Source organism: Neophocaena asiaeorientalis, unplaced genomic scaffold (genome assembly GCF_003031525.2).
Source record: "Neophocaena asiaeorientalis asiaeorientalis breed wild unplaced genomic scaffold, Neophocaena_asiaeorientalis_V1.1 scaffold319, whole genome shotgun sequence".
Taxonomy (NCBI): domain Eukaryota; kingdom Metazoa; phylum Chordata; class Mammalia; order Artiodactyla; family Phocoenidae; genus Neophocaena; species Neophocaena asiaeorientalis.
This window is the reverse complement of record NW_020174103.1, coordinates 713,604-734,392: the sequence shown is the minus strand read 5'-3', so window position 1 is coordinate 734,392 and position 20,789 is coordinate 713,604. Positions and strand designations below refer to the sequence as shown.

Sequence of the window (20,789 nt, the reverse complement as noted above, 5' to 3'; positions counted from 1 at the left end):
TCACGAGGCTTGCAGTTGAGTGAGGCATGAGGTAGTCAGCACATAATATTATTGAATGCACTTCGCTACACACTAAGAGTCCAATGGACTCTGAGTGTAGAACAGTGAGCAAATTCGAGCTACAGTCTTTTAAAGATCAGGAAGCTGTATCTAGGGGAAGAAATTGGAGGGCCCTATACTATTTAGTTCTAACTTGCTTTCAAGTCATCCTTTTCTCTCTGAGAACTACTTTATATTTTGTTTATCCTTTTCCTTTGATTGATTTCTCTTATATTTTAGGGGTAATTTTACTTTAAATGACATATTATTTATGTGATTTTTTGGAGCCTAAAATAAACTAACATTTCACTTCTTTCAAAGGTTTCCAAATTCTTTTTTTAAAAGTTAGGTTTGAGATACACAGCCTTTTGTTGCTCTTCTTTGGTTCTTTAATATTGTCTGATATGAAAATATTAAAATGATTAAATATGCTAGACAAGCTGGCCTTTTGTATTTAAGCCAGAGCAGACAGATCACTTTTTATTTGCAACAATGGAATCTGAATATGCTTACTTCTCAGCAAAAGTAATTGGAAGTCGTGAAAGATGAAACTCAGGAAAGTCTCCTTTCAAATTCATTTGTTGACTATTATTCATTTATTCATTTGTTCGACATAAAATCTTCGAGTGTCTATTCATGCAAGACAAAGTGTTAAGGAGACAATGACCTGGGAGACAGACAAATATAGCTACTTAAGAAAGACTAAAGTGCCCTAAATCCTAAAAATAGTGATATAATCAAGACGCTATAGGAAATGTAAGGAGATGGTTAAGTCCAAATGGAGCCAAAGAACTGTGGTCCAGGTAACTTCTGGGCTAGGTCAGCTGGGTAAGATTTCAAGAAATGAAGATGAGGAGGGAGAGGGTGTGGTGGTGAGGAAGGAGGAGAGAGGTAGTTCCTGGATGAGGAAACAATGTGAGTAAATACATAGAACGGCAAAAAGGCATGGTGTTGTCTAGAACATTCAGCAGTCCAGATTTGGCTAGAACAGCTTTCATGTATAAATATGATTGCAGATGCTATTAGGAAAGTGATTTGGAGACAAATCATGGAAGGCACATGACATCTAATTTATGTGTATATTCTTGTAACTTGACCACAGGTCATTAAAGAACTAGACTTGCTGCTTTAATCAATCAGAGTAACACTTTCATGATTACATATTTGAATGAATATCCATTTCATAAGGTCACGGATGTGTATTTCTGGTTCACAATGGTACCCTTGGTACTTGGTACCGTGCAGGTTGTAGGTATTAAAAACATGTTTTGAATGATTGTTGAATGAGTTTGTGACTTAAAAGGCTCTTATGGACCACCTGTCATTGAACATGTTACTTTTTTTTGCGGTACACGGGCCTCTCACTGTTGTGGCCTCTCCCGTTGCGGAGCACAGGCTCCGGACGTGCAGGCCCAGTGGCCATGGCTCACGGGCCCAGCCGCTCAGCGGCATGTGGGATCCTCCCGGACCGGGGCACGAACCTGTGTCCCCTGCATTGGCAGGCAGACTCTCAACCACTGCGCCACCAGGGAAGCCCGAACATGTTACTCTTAAGAAGACATTCCAAACTGTAAATTGGGGTGATTATTAACCAAACCAATTTGGTGTAACACTGAATTTTACACCACAAACCACGGTACAGATTAAAATCATTTCAATCATAAGGTGAGGAGAAAGTCAGTGATATAAGTTATTAAATTTTGTTTATCTTGCTTCCACAAAGAAAAAATAGCTAAGAGATCTAAATATATTTTGGAAATCAAAAGACTGTTGAAATCAAAAGTAGCATCATGATTCCTCAGAGGACCTGTGGAAAGTACGTCAGTTTGTAAAATATTCTCTTTAGAAATTTGATAAGTGAACTGCCATGGATTTGGCAGGAGAGTTTAAGGATAGTCTATTGATTTTTTTTCATGCAGAATAGATAATTCTCTGAGTTCCAAATGTCTGTTTCAGCTAAATAAAGCAAACATATGAGCAAGCAAATGGAAAGGAAACATTGCTGCTTCTTAACGGCAAAATCTAGAAATTCCATACAAGTGGTTGTATCCAATTGTGCTAAATCAGTTTCAGAATTTTCTAACACTCCCTCATGGTGGTTAATAACCCTCTATGATAAAATAGGTACTCTTTTTTTAGCAGCAAATGAGTAGATTTAGGTCTGTCTTATAATTTAAGATGTTCAGTTCCCTAAATTATAAACATATATTAATTACCTGGCTTGTTAGATCCTTATTAAAATTGTTAATAAAACTACAGTAATTAGTATCATATCATTTATATATACATACACAGAGTTTATTACCCAGATAGCAATTTAATCTAGCTTTTAAGACTTGGGTTTTCTCCCCAAACAGTGTAATTTTCCATTGTTTGATGCTTTATATAGTTTAAACCTTCCAAGTAAATTAATTCATTTTTTTCAAATTTGGGTTTATAGAATAATTTAGAGATGGAAAAACAAAGATAGTATTTTTGGGATCATTAGAATGTCTTTTTAAAAACCCTATGTTTTCAGACATTTTAGGTTTGGCAATACTCAGAGTAAATTTTGCCAATGACTTTTTCCTTTCTATTCAAACCCACTTATATGTCAAGGAAAATTCAATCCGTATGTTTCTGTTTCATTTGTATTCAAGTCATCAAAATGTTGTTTTGTCAGAGTATTGTTCAATGTCCAAGAAACAGTATAAAGTTCTTTTTTAATAAGACTCTAAAATCCATTTTTCTTTGGACAAAGTTGTGGCGTAATTTCCAAGCATATCAAGGTAAAAATTCAGATTTAAAGTCAGAGATTTCAAAGTTTCACTAAATTTTGTAGCCAAATCAAGGAAGAAAAAAAGATTTCAGAGGTATGAAACTATCAAATTAAATTCATTATCATTAATGCTTAAATATAATATAAAGAAATTTATAGTTATTCTTATAACTTAGAGTTTAAGGTTTTGATACTTAATTTAAATAAAGAGAATAAAGAAATAGAATTGATCCCTCCATTCTGGAAATATAAATTCTAAGAAGAAATCGTTAGGAAAACTAGATTCAAATCTTGGCTCTGACAAAATACTTTACATTTTAGCCATAGCGTTAATTAAATGAGTGTAATGGTAATTACCTTCCAAAGACAGTGTGAGACTATATTAAGCAATAGTACCCTGAACATGGTGAGACAGGAATAAAGGTGTTTGAGTTGAACTGAAAAAGAAAATGCATAGAGACTTAACTCTACATGGTACTCCTTAAATTAGGATCAATTCTTTCATTGTGGAGATTTTACAGATGATTTAATAAGACTTTAGATAAATTCACAAATGATAGTCCACTGGAGAGAGGTAAGATTGTTGATATATGTTCTTAAATCTTGAGTTGGAAGCATAGTGTATAGTTATGTTATTAAGCGCAAGTCTAATAATTTTGGTTGATGAAATGATTATTGGTAGGAAGCTTTTAAATACCTCTGATCTAGGGTATGAAGCCAACAGAAATGAACATTCAGAGATATGTGTCATGATCAATTGATTGCTTATATTGGCTAGGTCTTCATAGGCACTGGAGAATATCAAATTATTAGTACTTAATATGGTAGTTTTCTTGAGGCCCAACAATTTTATTCTTATAAAAAAGTGACATGATTATTTTTGAGATAACTAACTGCATCAATGAATATAAGGGTAACGACCCTTGTTATAGGGTAATATATGAGGATAATTGATTAAAGGCTGGCGTACATAACTATCAGAAAAAATTTTCAACCCAGAGATGCATCAGTGTAAATTACTATCATTTGGCTTCATAAACCTATTAGCAAACATTACACATCAACATGGCTTCTTACAAGCAGTAGTTTAATGCTCATAGGAAACATGGTTAAAAAACATTGATCGTCTTTTTTAAAGTGTGGGACCCAAGAACTCCTAATATATGTTGTGCTAACTTTTTTAGCAAATTGCATAAAATCCCCACTACATAAGTGATATTTCCCATAAAAAAAATCAGAAAATGAAGATACTCTATGAATTGATTGGAAACACATCATAGAAGACCTCTTTGAAAGTCAAGGAAACAAACCATTGTAATTATTGCCTCCTCAGGATATAGCCCATGTTGGTTAGCAGCTATATTTCCCAGACATTGTAAAGGGGTAAAGTTATAGCTTTTTATTTTTTTTTTTGCTTGTTAGTACGCAAAAGTTTTCTCTCTTCCATTTTTAGAAATTATATATGTACATAAATATATTGATATTTCAGAGCTTTTCTAAAAGCACCAACAATTTCATCCTCTTTTATTTCCACCAACATTATTATTCAAATTATAAAAAGGGTCTTAGCTTCAGTTATCAGTACAATTAAACTGAAAGTGAGTATTTAAAAACTTTTATTACCCAGGGTTTTGCCATGTTCTCTACCCTTCCACTTGGAATTTTGGGGCTCCTTCTTGCAAATTGACAACTGCCACACCTACATTAATAAGAAATGGGATTAGGTTTTCTTTTTCTACAACCTTGAACTGTTGCTTATTTCTATTGTTCCTTATTATGTGAAGAGTAGTTTAAAGCACGGATAAAATTTTTCTCCAAAATTGCAATATGCTGTGGTATCTTCTAAATATGCTGTCTTAAATCAGATTTTTCAAAAATTCCATGACATTTTTCGAATTACAGAATATATACTCCTAATTAGAAAAATCTAGTTTATAATCTAAAGTCCTCATGTCATTATATATTAAATTAATATGTGAGTTACTAACTTGATATTCTTTTACTTTTATTAAATGTGAGCATCTGTTTAAGAGAGATGAGGAGTTCTTAATGTGATATCTGCTTAAATTTAGTAAGTTCTGGAATCTGCTGCTTTTCAATGCAAGTATCTGATTAAATAAGTTTGCTGTGTTATCCTCAGATTCCCAAACACAGTCTTTTTTAACTCAGGGGAAAATTTTCCAAATTAAGCCCTTGTGTTGTCAGATGACTATTTATCTGTCTCAAGGGTCAAATGATCTATGTGGCTGGTTAATCTGAATATCAGCTGACATAGTGCTAATAAGTAGCAGAAGAAATTCAGAGATCAAGGGTGATATTTTTCTTTTTGTCCTGCTGTTTTGACTACAGTTTCTCATTATTATGTATCTCAGTTCAAAAAGTTGAATTATGTCCACTTATCGGAGGATCTCTTAAATATTTTGAGATTTGATAATATTCTCTTCCCTTATCTGAACTATATCTTTTAAAGCAATTAAGTCTTTTTTGTTCATAAAACCATATGGCTCCCTGTTGCTGAATTTATGGTGCTGACAATTGGTTTCAAACAAATAAATGAGAGTCTCTACTTCCAAGAAACTGCAAAAATCACATGTCTTGCTAAATGTTCTGATAGGAAAAAGGAACATATACTCCTATGTTTGTTTTACGTAAATATTAGTATAAATGAAGTACTTCTTTATGTTTAATGCTGAGGATAATTAGAGCATACCTGCTTGACTTTTGGATGAATATTTAAGAATAAATTAGGAGGACAGTTGAAGAATAGTTATCTTCAAATACTTAAATAAATACAGTGAATAAGTAAAATTAAATTTTCCCTGTAGTCCGGAAATTAAATCAATGTGTAAAAAGGGCAGATTGAAGGCATAAGAATAAAGTGCCTAAGACCTGGGAGTTAATGGCTATGTAATTATTTGTATTGTGAGGGAATGAGCTCGTGTGACTAGAAGAATTCACTATTTATTTGACCTTTTGTCTGAGGATTATTATATTGCCTGTGATAATTTCTCAGGTAATTTTAATTTATATATTTACACTTTAAGCATTATACACATATAAATATTATATTCAGAGAGGGTACTGTGAATAGATATGTATCATCTTAAGGAGCTTGGTATTAAATAGCTTCATTCAAACCAAAACTTAAGATATTATATAAAATCAGAGATGGAGAAATGGATAAAGGGAAGTAAGAAATATTAGACATCTTTTGGGGTAAATTTGTGTGTGTGTTTGTGTGCGTGTGTGTATACAAAGAGGGGTAATACCCAGGCATAAACAAATTCCTAACTGATCACGTGAAGGATCAGATAAGTTCATAGCTGAACATCTATAATTATTAAGGTGTCTAGAGAGCTCTTATTACAACATTTAAGTAGGATTATATTTTCTTTTTCTTTAAGTGCCACAATATATTTTTCAGTATCATAACAAAACGTAATCTAAATTTCTCCAGAACGTTTTAAAATGGCTTCTGTTTCTATCATATTTCTATAGAATTTTAAAAACATTAAAACATAAATAAATCTATGGCAATATGTCAGTTTCTAAGAAAATCTTTTTTTTTTTTTTTTTTTTTTAAAAAAATTTTTTTTTTTTTTTTTTTTTTTTTTTGGTATGAATCAAGCCATAAGAGAGATTTAAAAAGATAGCTAAGCAAAACAACCGCCTTGGTCATTTTATGTGAATGATTCAGAAGAGTTTTCACTGAGAAGAATTCCTGTATCTTTATGGTAAAAATGACTAGATTTCTACTGAAAATAAATATGACATAGATTTCCTCTGGGGTTTAAGATCAGTATTTGTTAATTTTCCAAACCCACGTAAGCTGTGACTTATGGATTTTCTAACTTGTGTAATATCTTAAAGCACATCAGAGAACATAGATCCTTCCAGTGTGCTCAGATTTTTGCTCCTTTCCCACTGCATAAAAATGAGCAAAATCATCAATATGCCTTTCATGGCTAGAGAACTAAACATAAATATAGGAGCACTGTTAAATTTCTACTTTGTTCAACCTAAGTTCTTATTAATTCTCTTAGTCATATACGATTTTTATAAACTATACTTTATGTATTTCAAACTCACTCAACTTAGCAAAAATTATTTTCTGTCTATACAAATAGCTGCTTTTTTAAAACCCTGATTTTGGCAGTACTTTTTTTTTTCTTCCATGCTAATATTTCGCATTTTTTAGTTTTCATGATTAATTCAGGTTTTATTTGCTAGGTTCATCTGTAGTTCATATAAAATAAGTATTCAAACCATGTATTTGCTGTGGTGGTCAATCAAAACAATATTAATAACTAACGGAAACTAATATTTCCTGAGCGTATTAGATGCCAGCCATTTGGTGAGCTTTTTAAGTGGAATGTCTACTTTATCTTTACTATTTTCCCATTTTGTACACAAAGAAACTTAGCCTTAGAAAGCTCAAGAATCTTACCCTTGAACCTAAAAATGATGTGTTTTCCTATCCAGATCTTATACTCTATGACTCTCACAGATGATATGAATTTTGTGTAAATTCCAAACTGAAGAAAAGTAATGCATTTTTATAATTTCCAAACAGGACAGTGCTATTAATAATGATTGTTATAGAACAAAATTGAACTTTATGTTGGATCTGTTGGTAATTACCTTTGGGTTTTTATATTTTCTGTCTGGAATTTAACTGTGATCTGACCCACAACAGGTAACAGCATTTTTACCATGTTTTTTTGTTTTTTTTTAAATCTAACTACTTCAGTATTTCTTTTAGCTCCTTACACAATTATCATTAATTTGATAAATTTATAGACTGAAAAGAAGAAAGAAAGTAACTATTTTCCTTCCAGTGATCAGCTTCAACATGTAATTAAATTTAGCCAAATTTAATTTATTTTGAATTCTGTAATGAATGTCCCCCTCCTTTTGTGCCCTGTGTCACTCACTAATGTATTTTGCTAGGTTCTCCTTCCCTGTTTTCTTTCCTCTGTTTTACTGTCCTTAATCCACACTCCCCATCATAGAATCCTCATGTCTACCTCCCCCACCATCCTTTTTAAGTGTCAACCGGTACTCAAGTTTGTAGTTTCAATCACGGTGCAGCAAACTGCATGCTAGTCAAGCATGCAGTTTCCAAAACATATTAATTGATTATTTTGCAAAAAGGCTGGATGAAATTCATCCTTTCTCTCATCTCGCCATTCCCTCTTCCCAGCATCAAGGCTGAAGGTGACCTGGTATTATTTCAGCCCTAAAGAGGACTCCCTGAATTGTATTTTGGGGAACGCATATTGAGGTAATTTTTTCCTCAAAAAATTGAAAAGAAAAATCTCTGGCAAATAAAACACGTTTTTAATTTTTCACTGTGTTTAGCTTTGCTTTTTTAACTTTGTTTCCCTATGAGCAGAGGGTGAGCCATAACTGCTTTGCTAAAACTTCATATTTTGAACAAAATGGTTTGAATGTAATTTACAGATGCCTTAATTCTTTAGAAAATGAAGAATCACGATGCAGGTTTCTTTTTAAATATCTATATCCATTTTGTTATCTCTATTATATTTTTCTCTGGTTGGTACTCTGAAATGGGCCTCCAGAGCCTAGCTTAATTTTGTATAATGATTGGTAGAGAGAAAATGGTTTTTCTTTAAAAGTAGATTTGACTATAGAATATAATCAGTAATAAATTGGAAAACTTGGATTTGCTGTTTTACTATGTTTATTATATATACAATGTTTTAAAACCAGGTTTTAAAGGCAACTTCCTTGTTTTAAGTTATAGTATGTTTATATTTGAATGAGAGCCACTTGGTAAACATCATTTGCTTATCCAAATTTTAGCATCACAACCTAAAAACATACATGAAAAAGAATTTTGAAATCAATGATTTAAAGTAAGCAGATAAAACAGGAGTTAGTCTTCCTTCATTATCTGGTGAAAGAGGTATTTTACCATTTTTTAGATTTCCCTTAATGAAAAGGGATACGGAAGTGTTTGGCGACATCTGTATTTCTGTTTTGGATTTTCCCTAATTCAAAACAGTAACTGTGGAGCACCCATCTTGCCAAACAAATCCCAAGGTCAGAAACATATTCCAGTTTTTGTTATTTGTTATATTCTCTATTCTAGGCTCTAACTCTGCTTTGACTAATGATCTGAGGGGTAAATATGTTCATGGTAGTATTGATTTGGGGCCATGCAGAATATGAGATTCTCCGTATTCTCATCGTTTGGAGTTAACTCCGTCTCTTCCATTGTTCTTTCCCCTATAAGTTTAACATCGCTGAACATATTTCTTAAAGACATATTGCAGAACAAGGGCAGCGCTGGTTTTGCTTCACGAGTGCAGAGCACAATGGGAAGAAGAGAGAGCCTTTAGTCGTTTAAGGCATCAGCAGTCACTGGTGCTGAGGCTAAACTTTGACTCAACTGGTGTAGACTCACAGAGACAAAGGAAAGCCAAAACAAACCAAAGCATCTACCCGCCAAAGCCAACAGTATATATTATAAGTGGGGATCAAAACTTGAAATTAGATGGAAAATACCTTGATAGGGAAATTACATGTCTCAGCTCCTTGAACATGGATTCCAACTTCTCTGTAGTCGAACCTGTCAAGTTTCAATTTGAGGGAAATGGAAGGTAGGGGGAGACCACCTGTGTTGTCGTGGTTGGAAGGAGTGTTGAATGGTCTTCCCACTTATGAAGGTAAGTCTGACCTTAAACATCACAAAACCAGCAGCTACCACAGTGTCCTTGACAAACACAATGTGTGTATCACTGCCAGAGCCAGGAGATGGATGGATTCCTCCAATCTTTTCAAGGTGGGGAGCAGAGACCCAACAGGAAAGCCTCAGCCCTAAACAATCTCTAACAAAGGGGAACTCTGTGTACTTAAAGGAATAGGGTAGTACTTAGGGTCGACAGGGCTGAGTTAAAAACATGCCCCTTCTCTGAGCCTTATTTTATTCATTTTAAAAATGTAACCATTGTTTTTTGGGGAGGAGTACATACGATGATGTATGTAAAACAACTGATAAATTACCAAGCTTCAAAATGGCAGCTGTTGCTTCTTTCTTAACTTCAGAAGAACTGAACTGGCTCATCTTCTCAAATCCCAATTTCCCTGATGCTTTTGAAAGGCTTGCTTGTTATGACTTTTGGGTACCAGCTCTATTTATGAGTGGAGGTATTCAGATGATTTCTCTGTGAGGTGATAAACTGATAGAAACATGATAGCTCTATTTAGGCTGTGAGATCAGATTTGCTTCTGACCCATGCTGACCAAAAGGTAAACATCCTGGGAACCTAACTGTTATTTTGCATGTGGACAGGTCAGAAGGATGCTTTTGCTCTGAGGTCCACCATGAAATCATAGTGGCGTGAGGTCTCACTTGGTCCCTTATGTGGGGCAGGCCAGCTCACATTCTGCTGTTGCCAGAGACATGAGAAAAAGTGAAGAAAGATTCTGCTTCTCTTTGCTCAGAAGAATGTTTTGTGATCCAATCTTCATATGTGAAGGAAAGAACTAAGTCCCAAATGTCTTAATTCCACTTTTTTTTCTTTTTTTGGCAAAAAGTAGACACTTATCATGGTATATACATTATGTATTCAGTATCAGACCTTCACTATGTATTTTGGAAAACACCTTTTAATTCCTTTCACTCTTTCTCTTTATTAAGTGTCAAAATGATTTATTTCTCCTCCATTTTGGTAGTCCTTGACTATTCTAAAGATTCTAGACATAGCTTATGATCATTTCACAGGTTCATGTATCAAATTGAAAGGGAAGGTCAAACATTTAATGAACTATGTTTTTCTGTATGATAAAAGTTCTTTTTGAATAATATATCATATAAGCTGGTAAAAAAGAATGTTTCCTTTAGACACTCATAAATTTCCCAAGTAACTGCATTAAGTTCGTTGCAAAGTCTACTTTAATCCACTAGAGATAAAATGCAGAGTCTGAAATTAATTTCACTGCTATGAAACAAACTCAAATGAGTTTGACATCTAAAAGCTTTTCTTCATTGATATCTTAACACGTAAAAATAGTTTTTGAAGACGTTTTGGTTGATTTCTGCTGAAACCCTGCTTTCATTATAGTTTTATTTAACTCCCCTGTGATTTTAAAGGAAAGAAGTATATGTGTGTGTGTACACATTTTTTTATTTTAAGAAGTCACATAATAACTGGAAAAGAGACTAAAAATAATTCACTCTTCCCATGGTTTTGTGAAAAGAATGTTTCTGCTTTCTTAAAATAAATGAGATCTGTAAGATCAACAGCTAACCAATCTTTTGGGGGCATGTGACAGATGATGTCTGTAAAACTCATAGGGCCTCGGGGAAAGGCTCTCTATATAAAGAGAGGAGCTATTAAAAAGTAAGTAAGTGCTTATGTGAAGGTGAACTACAATTCCTAGTTTGAGATTCATATTTCCACTAGCTGAAAATAGGGCGCCGGTAAAAAGCATTTGTGGGACTTGTCACGCCTGAGACAGTAAGCCTCCACATTTCAGACCACATCCCATGGAAGGAGACTAATCCTTTTCCATCATCTCAGCCCCACCCTCAGTTCAATAAAAAATTTGAATATTCTGGAAAGCTTCCCCAACAAGGCCTAAACCTCTGGCCCTGCTCCTTTATGTTTCTTGGCCTTTCTTCCTCCAGGCAACCTCCCACCCCACCTTTCAGAAATTTCTTGAGCTACAGTTCTCAACTATTTGCATTTTCCCCCCATCACACTTTGAGCCATCATACCCGTGTTTCTGACCAAATATCCCAATTTCTTTACTAATCCCCATGACTTTCTCAGATGGCAGGGCATGAGAATCCCTTCTATAAACAATTTAGAAAGAATGGAAACTCTTTAAAAAATCTCTTCCTCCTTTAAACTTTATCCTTCCCATACCCCAATCCTAGAGAAAAATGAATTTCTTCTATTGCAGTGTTACCAGGAAGTTACCAGGAATTGTAACTACATTTCTTGTCTGCAGATAATACTCAACCCCCCATTCATGTTAGCATGTCAGGACATGGTCCCCTGTTGCCCTCTGTGGATGTCATACCCCCAATGTTTCTTCTCTATCATCAGCTACAGAATCTTATCCTAGTTGTGGAGTGCAGGTTCCACAGTGTGTGGGCTCTGTAGTTTGTGGTATGCAGGCTCTCCAGTTGAGGTGCATGAGCTCAGTAGTTGTGGTGTGTGGACATAGTTGTCCCTCAGTTGTCCCTCGGCATGTGGGATCTTAGTTCCCTGACCAGGGATTGAACCTGCATCCCCTGCACTGTAAAGCAGATTCTTTACCACTGGACCACCAGGGAAGTCCTGTTACTTTTTAATAATGACTGTATAATTGTCAACATATAATTATATAGAACAAAGTGGTTATTTTTAAATTTGCTCTTTTAAATTTTGGGATAAAGAAGAAAATGAAAAGATCTAGCAAAGAAATTGCATGATGAGTCTGGCTTGTTAAACAGAAGCCCAGAATCACCATGAAGAATCACTAAAAAAAAATCTAACTACCTTGTACTCTGAAGTTCAATACCAATATATTTTTTAACCAGTACCACATTACTGGGAGTTTTCAGTATCACCGAAATAGTTTAAAATCCCAGCTTTTCATTGTTTTCGTTTGAGATTGTAAGGCAATGTAAACCATCTTAAAATTAGGAAAATTCTGAGCAGGAATGTAAAATTTTATTTATGATACTTCAAATATCTGGCAGTAGGTCTGTGCTTTTACTATAAAACTAGAAACTATGCAAATTTTTCATCAAAGTATGGCATAGTTGAAATTCATAGCAAGATTACAATTTGCTTAATTTAAGATTTCACTGAGTTAAAACATATATGGAATTTAAGTAGACAAAATTCTATCTCCCCCACATTCCTTAAAATCTGATATAAAAATGATTTAGTCTATATGCCGGGTAGAGAATTCTGCACATTTTAAATCATCTGTTTCTAAAAAGGGTACGATTCCAGTATAATTTAGAGCCACGGAAACTATAATTTAAGAGTACCAGAATCAGATTTAATCACAGATTGAAACTAAGCAAAGAGCAAGAGAATATGTGAATGAGAAACAGCGCAGTGACTTGTTTTCTGTGAACTAGTCCACAAAGGATGCTGTAAGCATCTTTCGAAATGAAGAATAGGTAATTGGTGCACAAGTTTCATCACAGGTGTTTTGGGTTAAGTGTTCAATACTGTGGGTTTATAGGAAAGAAAACAGTGGATTTTATGCTAACATCTTATAGTGATATCAACGTTTATACTCTGATAAATCCTCAAGTGAATGTTTTTCAAATTGTGTATTCTGGAAGGAAACGAAATGCTCATATTTGGAACCACTTGTCCTTATAACATCAACATGTTTCTAAAGAGCTGTTTTGTCAGAGGCTACTTTAATAACCCTGTTTTTAAAGAAATAAACATTTTGAAAGTCACATTTTCCAAAAAGAATGGTCTGAAATACAAAACTAGTGAGTTGGGGATGGCTCTTTGGCTTGCCAGCCTACTGTCTCGATGATTCTAAATTTGAAAACAGTTAGTTATGTCCTTAGGCAGATGTGAATATAATACCCTGACCCCCAGGCTTATATAAAGTCATAAGGATCAGAGGAGAAGATCTGGATGTCTTGAAACCATCTTCAGTTATGGCAAAATGTGTAAGTCAAAGCACCAGCCTCACATACTATCTTCTTGATACCTGTGTGAAAAGAATAATTATCTCTTTAGATGATACCATCCTAACCCCACCTTTATTCATTCTGTCATTAATAAAACTGAGAAATGCCCATATATTTGCTTCTCAAATTGCTTCTCTTCCCTCAGTACCTGTTGAGTAATTTTGAGATGAAAACAAGACGGCCAGGATAGGAATAGTTCTAAAAACATTCACATGGAAAGATTTAATGGGGATTCTTTTCATAAATGCAAGAGATGATACCTCTGCCCATATCAAACTCTGGACCCCCATATTTTTTCTCATCACCCTTTTATTTTATGATTCAAGAATTGTGTGATACAGAAACCTGGAATAATTGAGCACCATGTTTCTTTGGGTCCAGCTGTCATCAGTGAAATCACTGGAAGGCTGGTATATCCTTCAAAGAACCTTTTCTATCTCCTCTCCCATTTGTGTGGGAGATCCCATGTGTATTTAAACTTGAATTGACTCCCAGCAATCAAGTTCTTCTCCCTCTCTTGCTCTCACCCCACCCATTTAGCAGATCACTACCCTTACCTCTTCCTAGTGCACAATGTCAGATGTGACACAAGGGAAGTGTCCTCTTGTTCTAGGACCATTTCATCCCATCACTTGCCCTGCCTCTCACTTTGGGACAGTTTTTTTATCCACCTTAAAACTCCCAATGCCATGAAATTGCTGCTTTGCTTGCCTTTGAACTGCTACCACTCTCTGAAGCTGATGCTGGTACAGGAACTCATCTTGGACCTACCTACATTCTGGTGCTGCCATCTTGTACCATTGTGGAGCTACTTGGAAGCCACTCTTCTGAAGTAGGAAGAATATTTGGCTACCACTTGTATCACACCATTAACCAAACTCCAAAGTAGGGCTCCCTTGCCCTCCCAGGATTTTACAGGGACTTTGGGTAAAAATAGGTCTGTTAGATTTTCTTGAAACCCCTAGTTCTTAAGAAGTTAATCATGCAAACATTGGAGCAAGGCCAGAAGGAACACTGAGTTACAGACTCAAAATCCCTCTTCCTTATACTCACTGGGACATTGTTCTGAATCTGTACTCTAGGGGTTCACCTGTTCCTTCCGATGAGTTCTCTGCCTTCAGGTTTTTCTATTCTCTTCCTAATATATGCCTGGTGAATTTAGCTTACCCATGTTCTACCTATGCCTAAACTTGTCTGAATCTTAAAATGATTAAGCTTGGATTCAAGCTGGTGTCCCTTATCACCCTTTTATTTTAATGCTCTTTTTATTACCCCAGGTTATGTTTATTTCCACTGTATATTCTTTTTTATTTTTTCAGCTATACATATGTATATTTATTCTTTTTCATCCTTTTCCATTATGGTTTATCACAGGATACAGAATATAGTTCCCTGTGCTATGCAGTAAGACCTTGTTTATCCATCCTATATATAATAGTTTGTATCTGCTATCCACTGTATTTTCAATCCTTAATGTATATATGTTTCCTACCTACTTTTTTTAATAAGTCAAAAATGAAGATTAGCTTTGAAAAATAAAACCACAGTAATACACACCTACATAGAGTTTTCCTAAATCAAAATGTTTTAGGTAGGTTTCTTTACTGATATATTTGCAGTATCTAAAACATCCTGTACCTTTAATAATAAAATTCAACGCTGTTAAATAGATTTTACAAAATAGTCACTAGTTTTAATACCTGCAATATAGTCTGGGTTTCTATTAGTACTTCTAAGAAAAATAACTATTCAGCCCTATTCAAAAGGTTCAGTCAACATAATCAAGGGAGGTATAATGTGTCTGAAGGACAAGGTCATATAGTTAATGCTTCCACAGTGTAGCTCAAGATCAAGAGCCACTGAGTAAGTATGAACTTATGGAATCTTAATAGTCACATCATTGCTGAAGTGGAAAGGATACCAAGAGGAAACTTAATAATATCAAAAGTTATTTTAAAGGGAGTTCACGTTGCTTTGAAGGGGACTTTGCTTCACACACAATATCTACCTTTGTAAAGCCCAAGAAACCCATATTTGTCACACACACACATCTTTACAGTTTTTAAAATATAAATATTGAGAGCAGTCTTCTTTCTCCACAGATAAAAATGAAAATATTGAAAGTCTTTCGAATAATAACAAAAAGAATCCTCTTGCAAACCCAAGGAAACTTGGAACTCTGGGTTCAATGCTTATTTAACTGGAAAAGGGTCAGTGTGTATTGTAATGAATGGAAAACTGATTTTACTGCATTCCATTCATGGCCATCGTGTGGCAACCTATTTCAGTATTAGAAAGATCATATATTAAAAATTATTTCTGCAGTCATCCATGTATACAAGTAAAAATTTTGTTCCTGTTAAATTATCACTTCATTAAAACATCAAACTTAGAGCTCAACAAATACTTTTTATGTTGTGCTCCAAGACTGAAAAAAAAATCTAAAATTTAAAGAACAGATCACCAGTTATTCCCTTCCATCACAGTCAAGTTTCTCAGTTCTGGTTTTTTTTTTCTTTTGCTGCACTCTCTGTCACTGGAAACATCTTAAACCAATTTCAAGTGCTACACCTGAATAAACATGTTGTAAAAGTGTTTATGTATTGAGGTGGGTCAGTTCAAGGTATGGTATTTGGCTGGAACTTCTAATTTCTCTTTTTACAGCAAAAGGGCTGCCAGAAGGAGGAAGTCTGAGCTGAATTAATACATTTGTTACAGTGGAAGTAGAATGGAAACTACTCCAACCACAAATCAAACTGCCTCTTTCATTTATGCCAGTGATATAGTTTTTCTAAGAAATATAGACTCTGGCATGGAGCCACTGTAAGTTTGCATTTAAAAGAGAAACCCATACGCTTATTTGTTTAAGGTTTACTGCTCTGATTATTTGAAAGTTCTTTCTCTGCTAGGACAGAGTGAAGTGGCATTTGGGAAGCCGGTGGCCATTTTCATATTTGTAAGAAAGCAACAAGTTTTCCCAATGAGCAATTGTTGGGGACGTTGATGGATGCTGCCTGCATTGACACACACGCATTTTTTTAACCAATATCTCCACATTTAAAGGACCTCTGTGTTCCTCCCAACAGCTGCACAGACTCACATAACACAGTCTCCTTTTCTGATGGTAGAGGGTCCCTGTACAATACAAGTATACACAAAAGTGTTTATGCTGCCAAAATAAACTGTGTTAAGAGCAAGAGTTTATTTGCTAAAATGCCATTGATTTTAGGGACCTGTTCCCTTTTCTTCCAAGGTAGGAGAATGGACTGAGGCTACCCCACAGTCGTGACTGAATAAATATTTTAAGAAAACCAGCACATCTTTCTGGGCGCAAGGCAGGGCCAATCATGCACGTATTTGAAGCCACATGATATATTACTCTGAAAAGATTGGTAACTTCTGTATCTGGAGTAGAATTTTTTTTTTTTTTTGCATGACTTTTGAGTAATTCTCACCTAAAGGTACAACTTAAGGTTAAGCAGTTTGTCCTCTCTGGGTGATTTTCATTGAATTCAATATCAACTAATGGTTTTCTTTATATATGCACACACATATATACATATATATATATATAATTTTCCATGGTAATTATTTTAAATGAGAAGATCATAGCAAGAGTGAATTGTAAAAAGGGGGAAACAGTAATACCTAACTCCTAAGGTATTTGTGGAATCACATTAAATAATGCATGGAAAACACTTAGAAAAATGCCTAGAGTACACAGCATGTGCTCCAAACACGTTTTTTTATAATGATAATACTTATCATTTATAATGATAAGAATTATTATTGCTATCCCAGAAGAAGAAATACTTTATCAACATCTACTCCTAGTCTCTAGGACACTTCTCACCCATTCCTGCCCAGGCCCTGGGTGCACTCCTTTTCTGATAAACAACCACTCCAAGGGCTCAAAAGGGTCTAGGACACAGGCTGGTTTAGAGACCAAGGTGAGTATCCAAGCTCACCTAGAATTTTTCTCCTTTCCTGAGCATCTCCAGGCTTGGTTTGCACCTTCTGAATTCCTTTCAGTAAACATAATTCGGGCATGTCCAAGTTCAGAAGGGGAGGGATTCTGTAATTTTCATGTTTGCTTCAAAATCCTTTACATGGAGAAAGACCTGGAGCTTACAGCAAATCTCCATCCCAGCAGGGGTTCTGGAAGAATCTTTGAAGAGCTTTAAGTAGATCACAGCTTTGTAAAGATCGATGGGCACAGACCAGAGGTGAGGGGGCGAGGCTATCAACACTAATTAACACTGGAAAGTCTCCAAAGTAGCTAGTGAAAATAGAAACACCCAGCCAGCCTTTCAGATTTTATCACATGGAGGAAAATTATAGGACACCTAATGCAGAAGCGCCTGTAGCTAATTTTTTGAAATTACTGTTTAACGTGGACATTTCCAGGCTAATGGGAGTCAAGCCTTTCCATTTAGAACATTGCCAACTTCCAGGTCTGAGAAGGGACCATCAGTGAAGGCCTGACGGTGTTCTGTGGCCAAAGAGGGATACAAAATGGAAAACCAAGCATGGATAATTGTCTGTAATAATAAACTTTCCATGTTTATAAGAATCTTTGGCCTGCAAAGAAAACATTCTGATAGTGTTTTAAAAAGTCTCCCTTTTTGCAAGTACCCTCTGAGCTCATTCCCATCAGGTAAACTTCATCTCTTCTTCATAAACCCAGTGCTCCTTCGCTCTGTTCTAGGACACAGCATCAATGTAAAGTCGGCTGGTCTCGTGGGAAGACACGGGCCTCAGTCAAAACAACCATTCATGGTGGCCTTTTTCAAGGCTAGCGAGGTACTTCTCCGATCTGTGAGAGCAGCCAACAAACGGAAAAATCAAAACCGCAGTAAATCCGGCTCTCATCAGGATTCCTCCAGAATGTCCAGTGTTGGAGGTAAGCAAAAACCAGAGCAGCAGTTCTGCACAGAAAGTGGTGGGGTCATGTGCTGCAAATCAAGTAGCCACAATAAATTTATCCTCTGGATATACCTTCATTTTGTCTATTAAATCATCCAACGGTATTTCTCGCATCCCCCAAATGTTTCATCAGCAAATCACTCAGTAATTCATTTTAAAATACTGTAAGTAGGACTTGCCTTCATATGTTGAAAGATGCAGTTCAAATTAAAATCAAGCTGGCAGTAATAAAATTATGGAATGCCTACATCGACAAAGACTAACCAAAACTGAACTCCACAACTTGTGAGCTGACCTTTCCAGGGCCTCTCAAATATAGATGGGTAACCAGGTATACTCAAAATAAAAAGGTTACTTGGGTACTTAAAACAGTACATGTGAATCATGAAGTTTAAATTTTTTATGACAAGAGAAGCAGGGAAGATTTTATGGTAACTGAAATAATATTTATATTTCTATTAATTATTTGGAGTGCTGTTATCTAGATAATTTGAGTGCGTGTGTACACATACCTGCATATGTGAAATCGAACAAAATGTTACAAATGCACAATTGATCCCACTGTGCTTGCAATTTAATCTATTAATTGATAGAAAGGGAGATAAAAGTACAGTTGATCTGAACTCATCTGAGAAAATCTGAAGTAATTTAATACTATAATTTATACCATTAAGTACGTTGTTTAGTCCTGGTATAACAAATTTTCATAAGCTGTTCTTAGATGAAAACGATGGCTATTTTATTCCTAGGAATTGTCTTATCTATGAAAAATAAACCCATTTGAAGGGGAAACCTTGCCCTAGAACATTCCAACTTAGTATGGCATATTTGTTCATTTGTAAAATGTATATTCTTCTATGTTGATGGCCACCATATGCAGTGTACTTGTGAGGCACAGTGAATGACCTGGTGAACAAAACAGATATGACCTCTGCATAGGGTATTTCAGAAAATTAGAATGTTTTGCTCTTCCAAAAAGACACATTTAGACAGTGTTTGCCATTATTCCTGAAAAAAATCTTTACTTTTTTCCCAATTGCTAGAAACTGACAAGTCATATTGTAATTTTTTATTACTCCAATATGCATGAGTGATAGATAAGATTATAAATGATTATAAATGAAACAAGAATATATAGAATTTTTTTTGAACCCGAGACACTCAACAAAAATACTAAGTGGAGCTCACTGGAGCCCTCCTAGAGTGCGGGTACAGGAGAATCGTGTTAGAAAGAAGTCTGTTTTGTGCGTCTAGCAACAGAAGCAGAGGGAAGAGTTCTATACGGAATTGCATTATACTGAATTACATGCTACACAGAAAGTCATTTTTAAAATAATTTTCCATCAAGTAAGTTTAACTGTCTTTTTCACTTGAAAGTAAAACGTGATATTAGTGCCTTATTACAAGGCTATTTTATAAAAATCTTCACAAGATATTTAGTTTGGCAAACATTGTAATGGCTTAATATGAAAGATGGAGAAAAATAACTTTCTAAGACCTTTTCTTCCTTGTAAATACTAGCCTGTCAAAGTTGTATATTTTTCTTTCCATGTAGAATGGTTCTGAAATGGGTTGAAATGTTTTTAATTTAATGTAGCAGACTGCATTAAGAAAAAGATTTGTTAAATCTTGAATAGACTAGTAAATAATTTTTGAGGAAATTACAAAGGAAAAAGGATAAGTTGCCTACGTATTATTAGAGCTCATAATGACTCTGGCAGAGGTGTTCCAGCAACTGAAATCATCCGAATCCTTCTCCCTATTGGTGAACTCTATTTATCTTCCCTTCCTGACCACAAGTAACAAATGTGCTTCTATAACTAGAGATGAATAAAACACATGGCACAGAAATCACGTAACTTTTCATCAGTTTCCTAACACCATTTAGAGTACCAAATTATTCTAATATAGACCAATATTTTCTTTTTAAAAGGTGTGTCATTGGCACCCATTTCTCTGAAATATGCAGTAGATGGTTTTGGAACGTGTTCGTATTTTGATAATAAGAAGAAAGAAAGTAGCTGGTTTGTGTGTATGAGACTTAACCTTTCAATAGTTAGTAATCAAGCAGACGGGAAAAAGTCTCATAGGATTTGGCCCGAAAGACAGGGGGTTAATATAAACATAAAATTTGATACTTAGGAGACTTGAAATGCCAGTGAAATTTTAAAATTATCCAAATATAAATAGTAAATGCTGTAATACTACTAGGCTTTTACAATAAAATACTGTGTGAATACTCCATAACTAAGAACGGGGCCAGGAGGAAGAAGGGAGAGAGTCGTATTAGAAGTTTGCTTGGTTGCATTTTTTTTTTTTTTTTTTCCAAAGCATATCCTAAAATGTTAAAAGTCTCCAACAGTGCAGGAGAACCCAGGTCAT

At 35.0% G+C, this 20,789-nt stretch overlaps 1 protein-coding gene across 3 annotated transcripts in view; it reads left to right on the top strand.

Annotated features, from left to right (window-relative positions):
* Window positions 1-20,789, top strand: part of BMP5 (bone morphogenetic protein 5) — a 119,363-nt gene that overhangs the window by 82,150 nt on the left and 16,424 nt on the right. For 2 of the 3 annotated variants that reach the window (XM_024754689.1, XM_024754691.1), the window contains exon 4: window positions 18,190-18,384. In XM_024754689.1, coding sequence (XP_024610457.1) covers window positions 18,190-18,384 — 195 coding nt within the window. Of the gene's footprint in view, window positions 1-18,189; window positions 18,385-20,428; window positions 20,432-20,789 lie in introns of all 3 variants that reach the window. The other variant, XM_024754690.1, reaches the window with a different exon arrangement.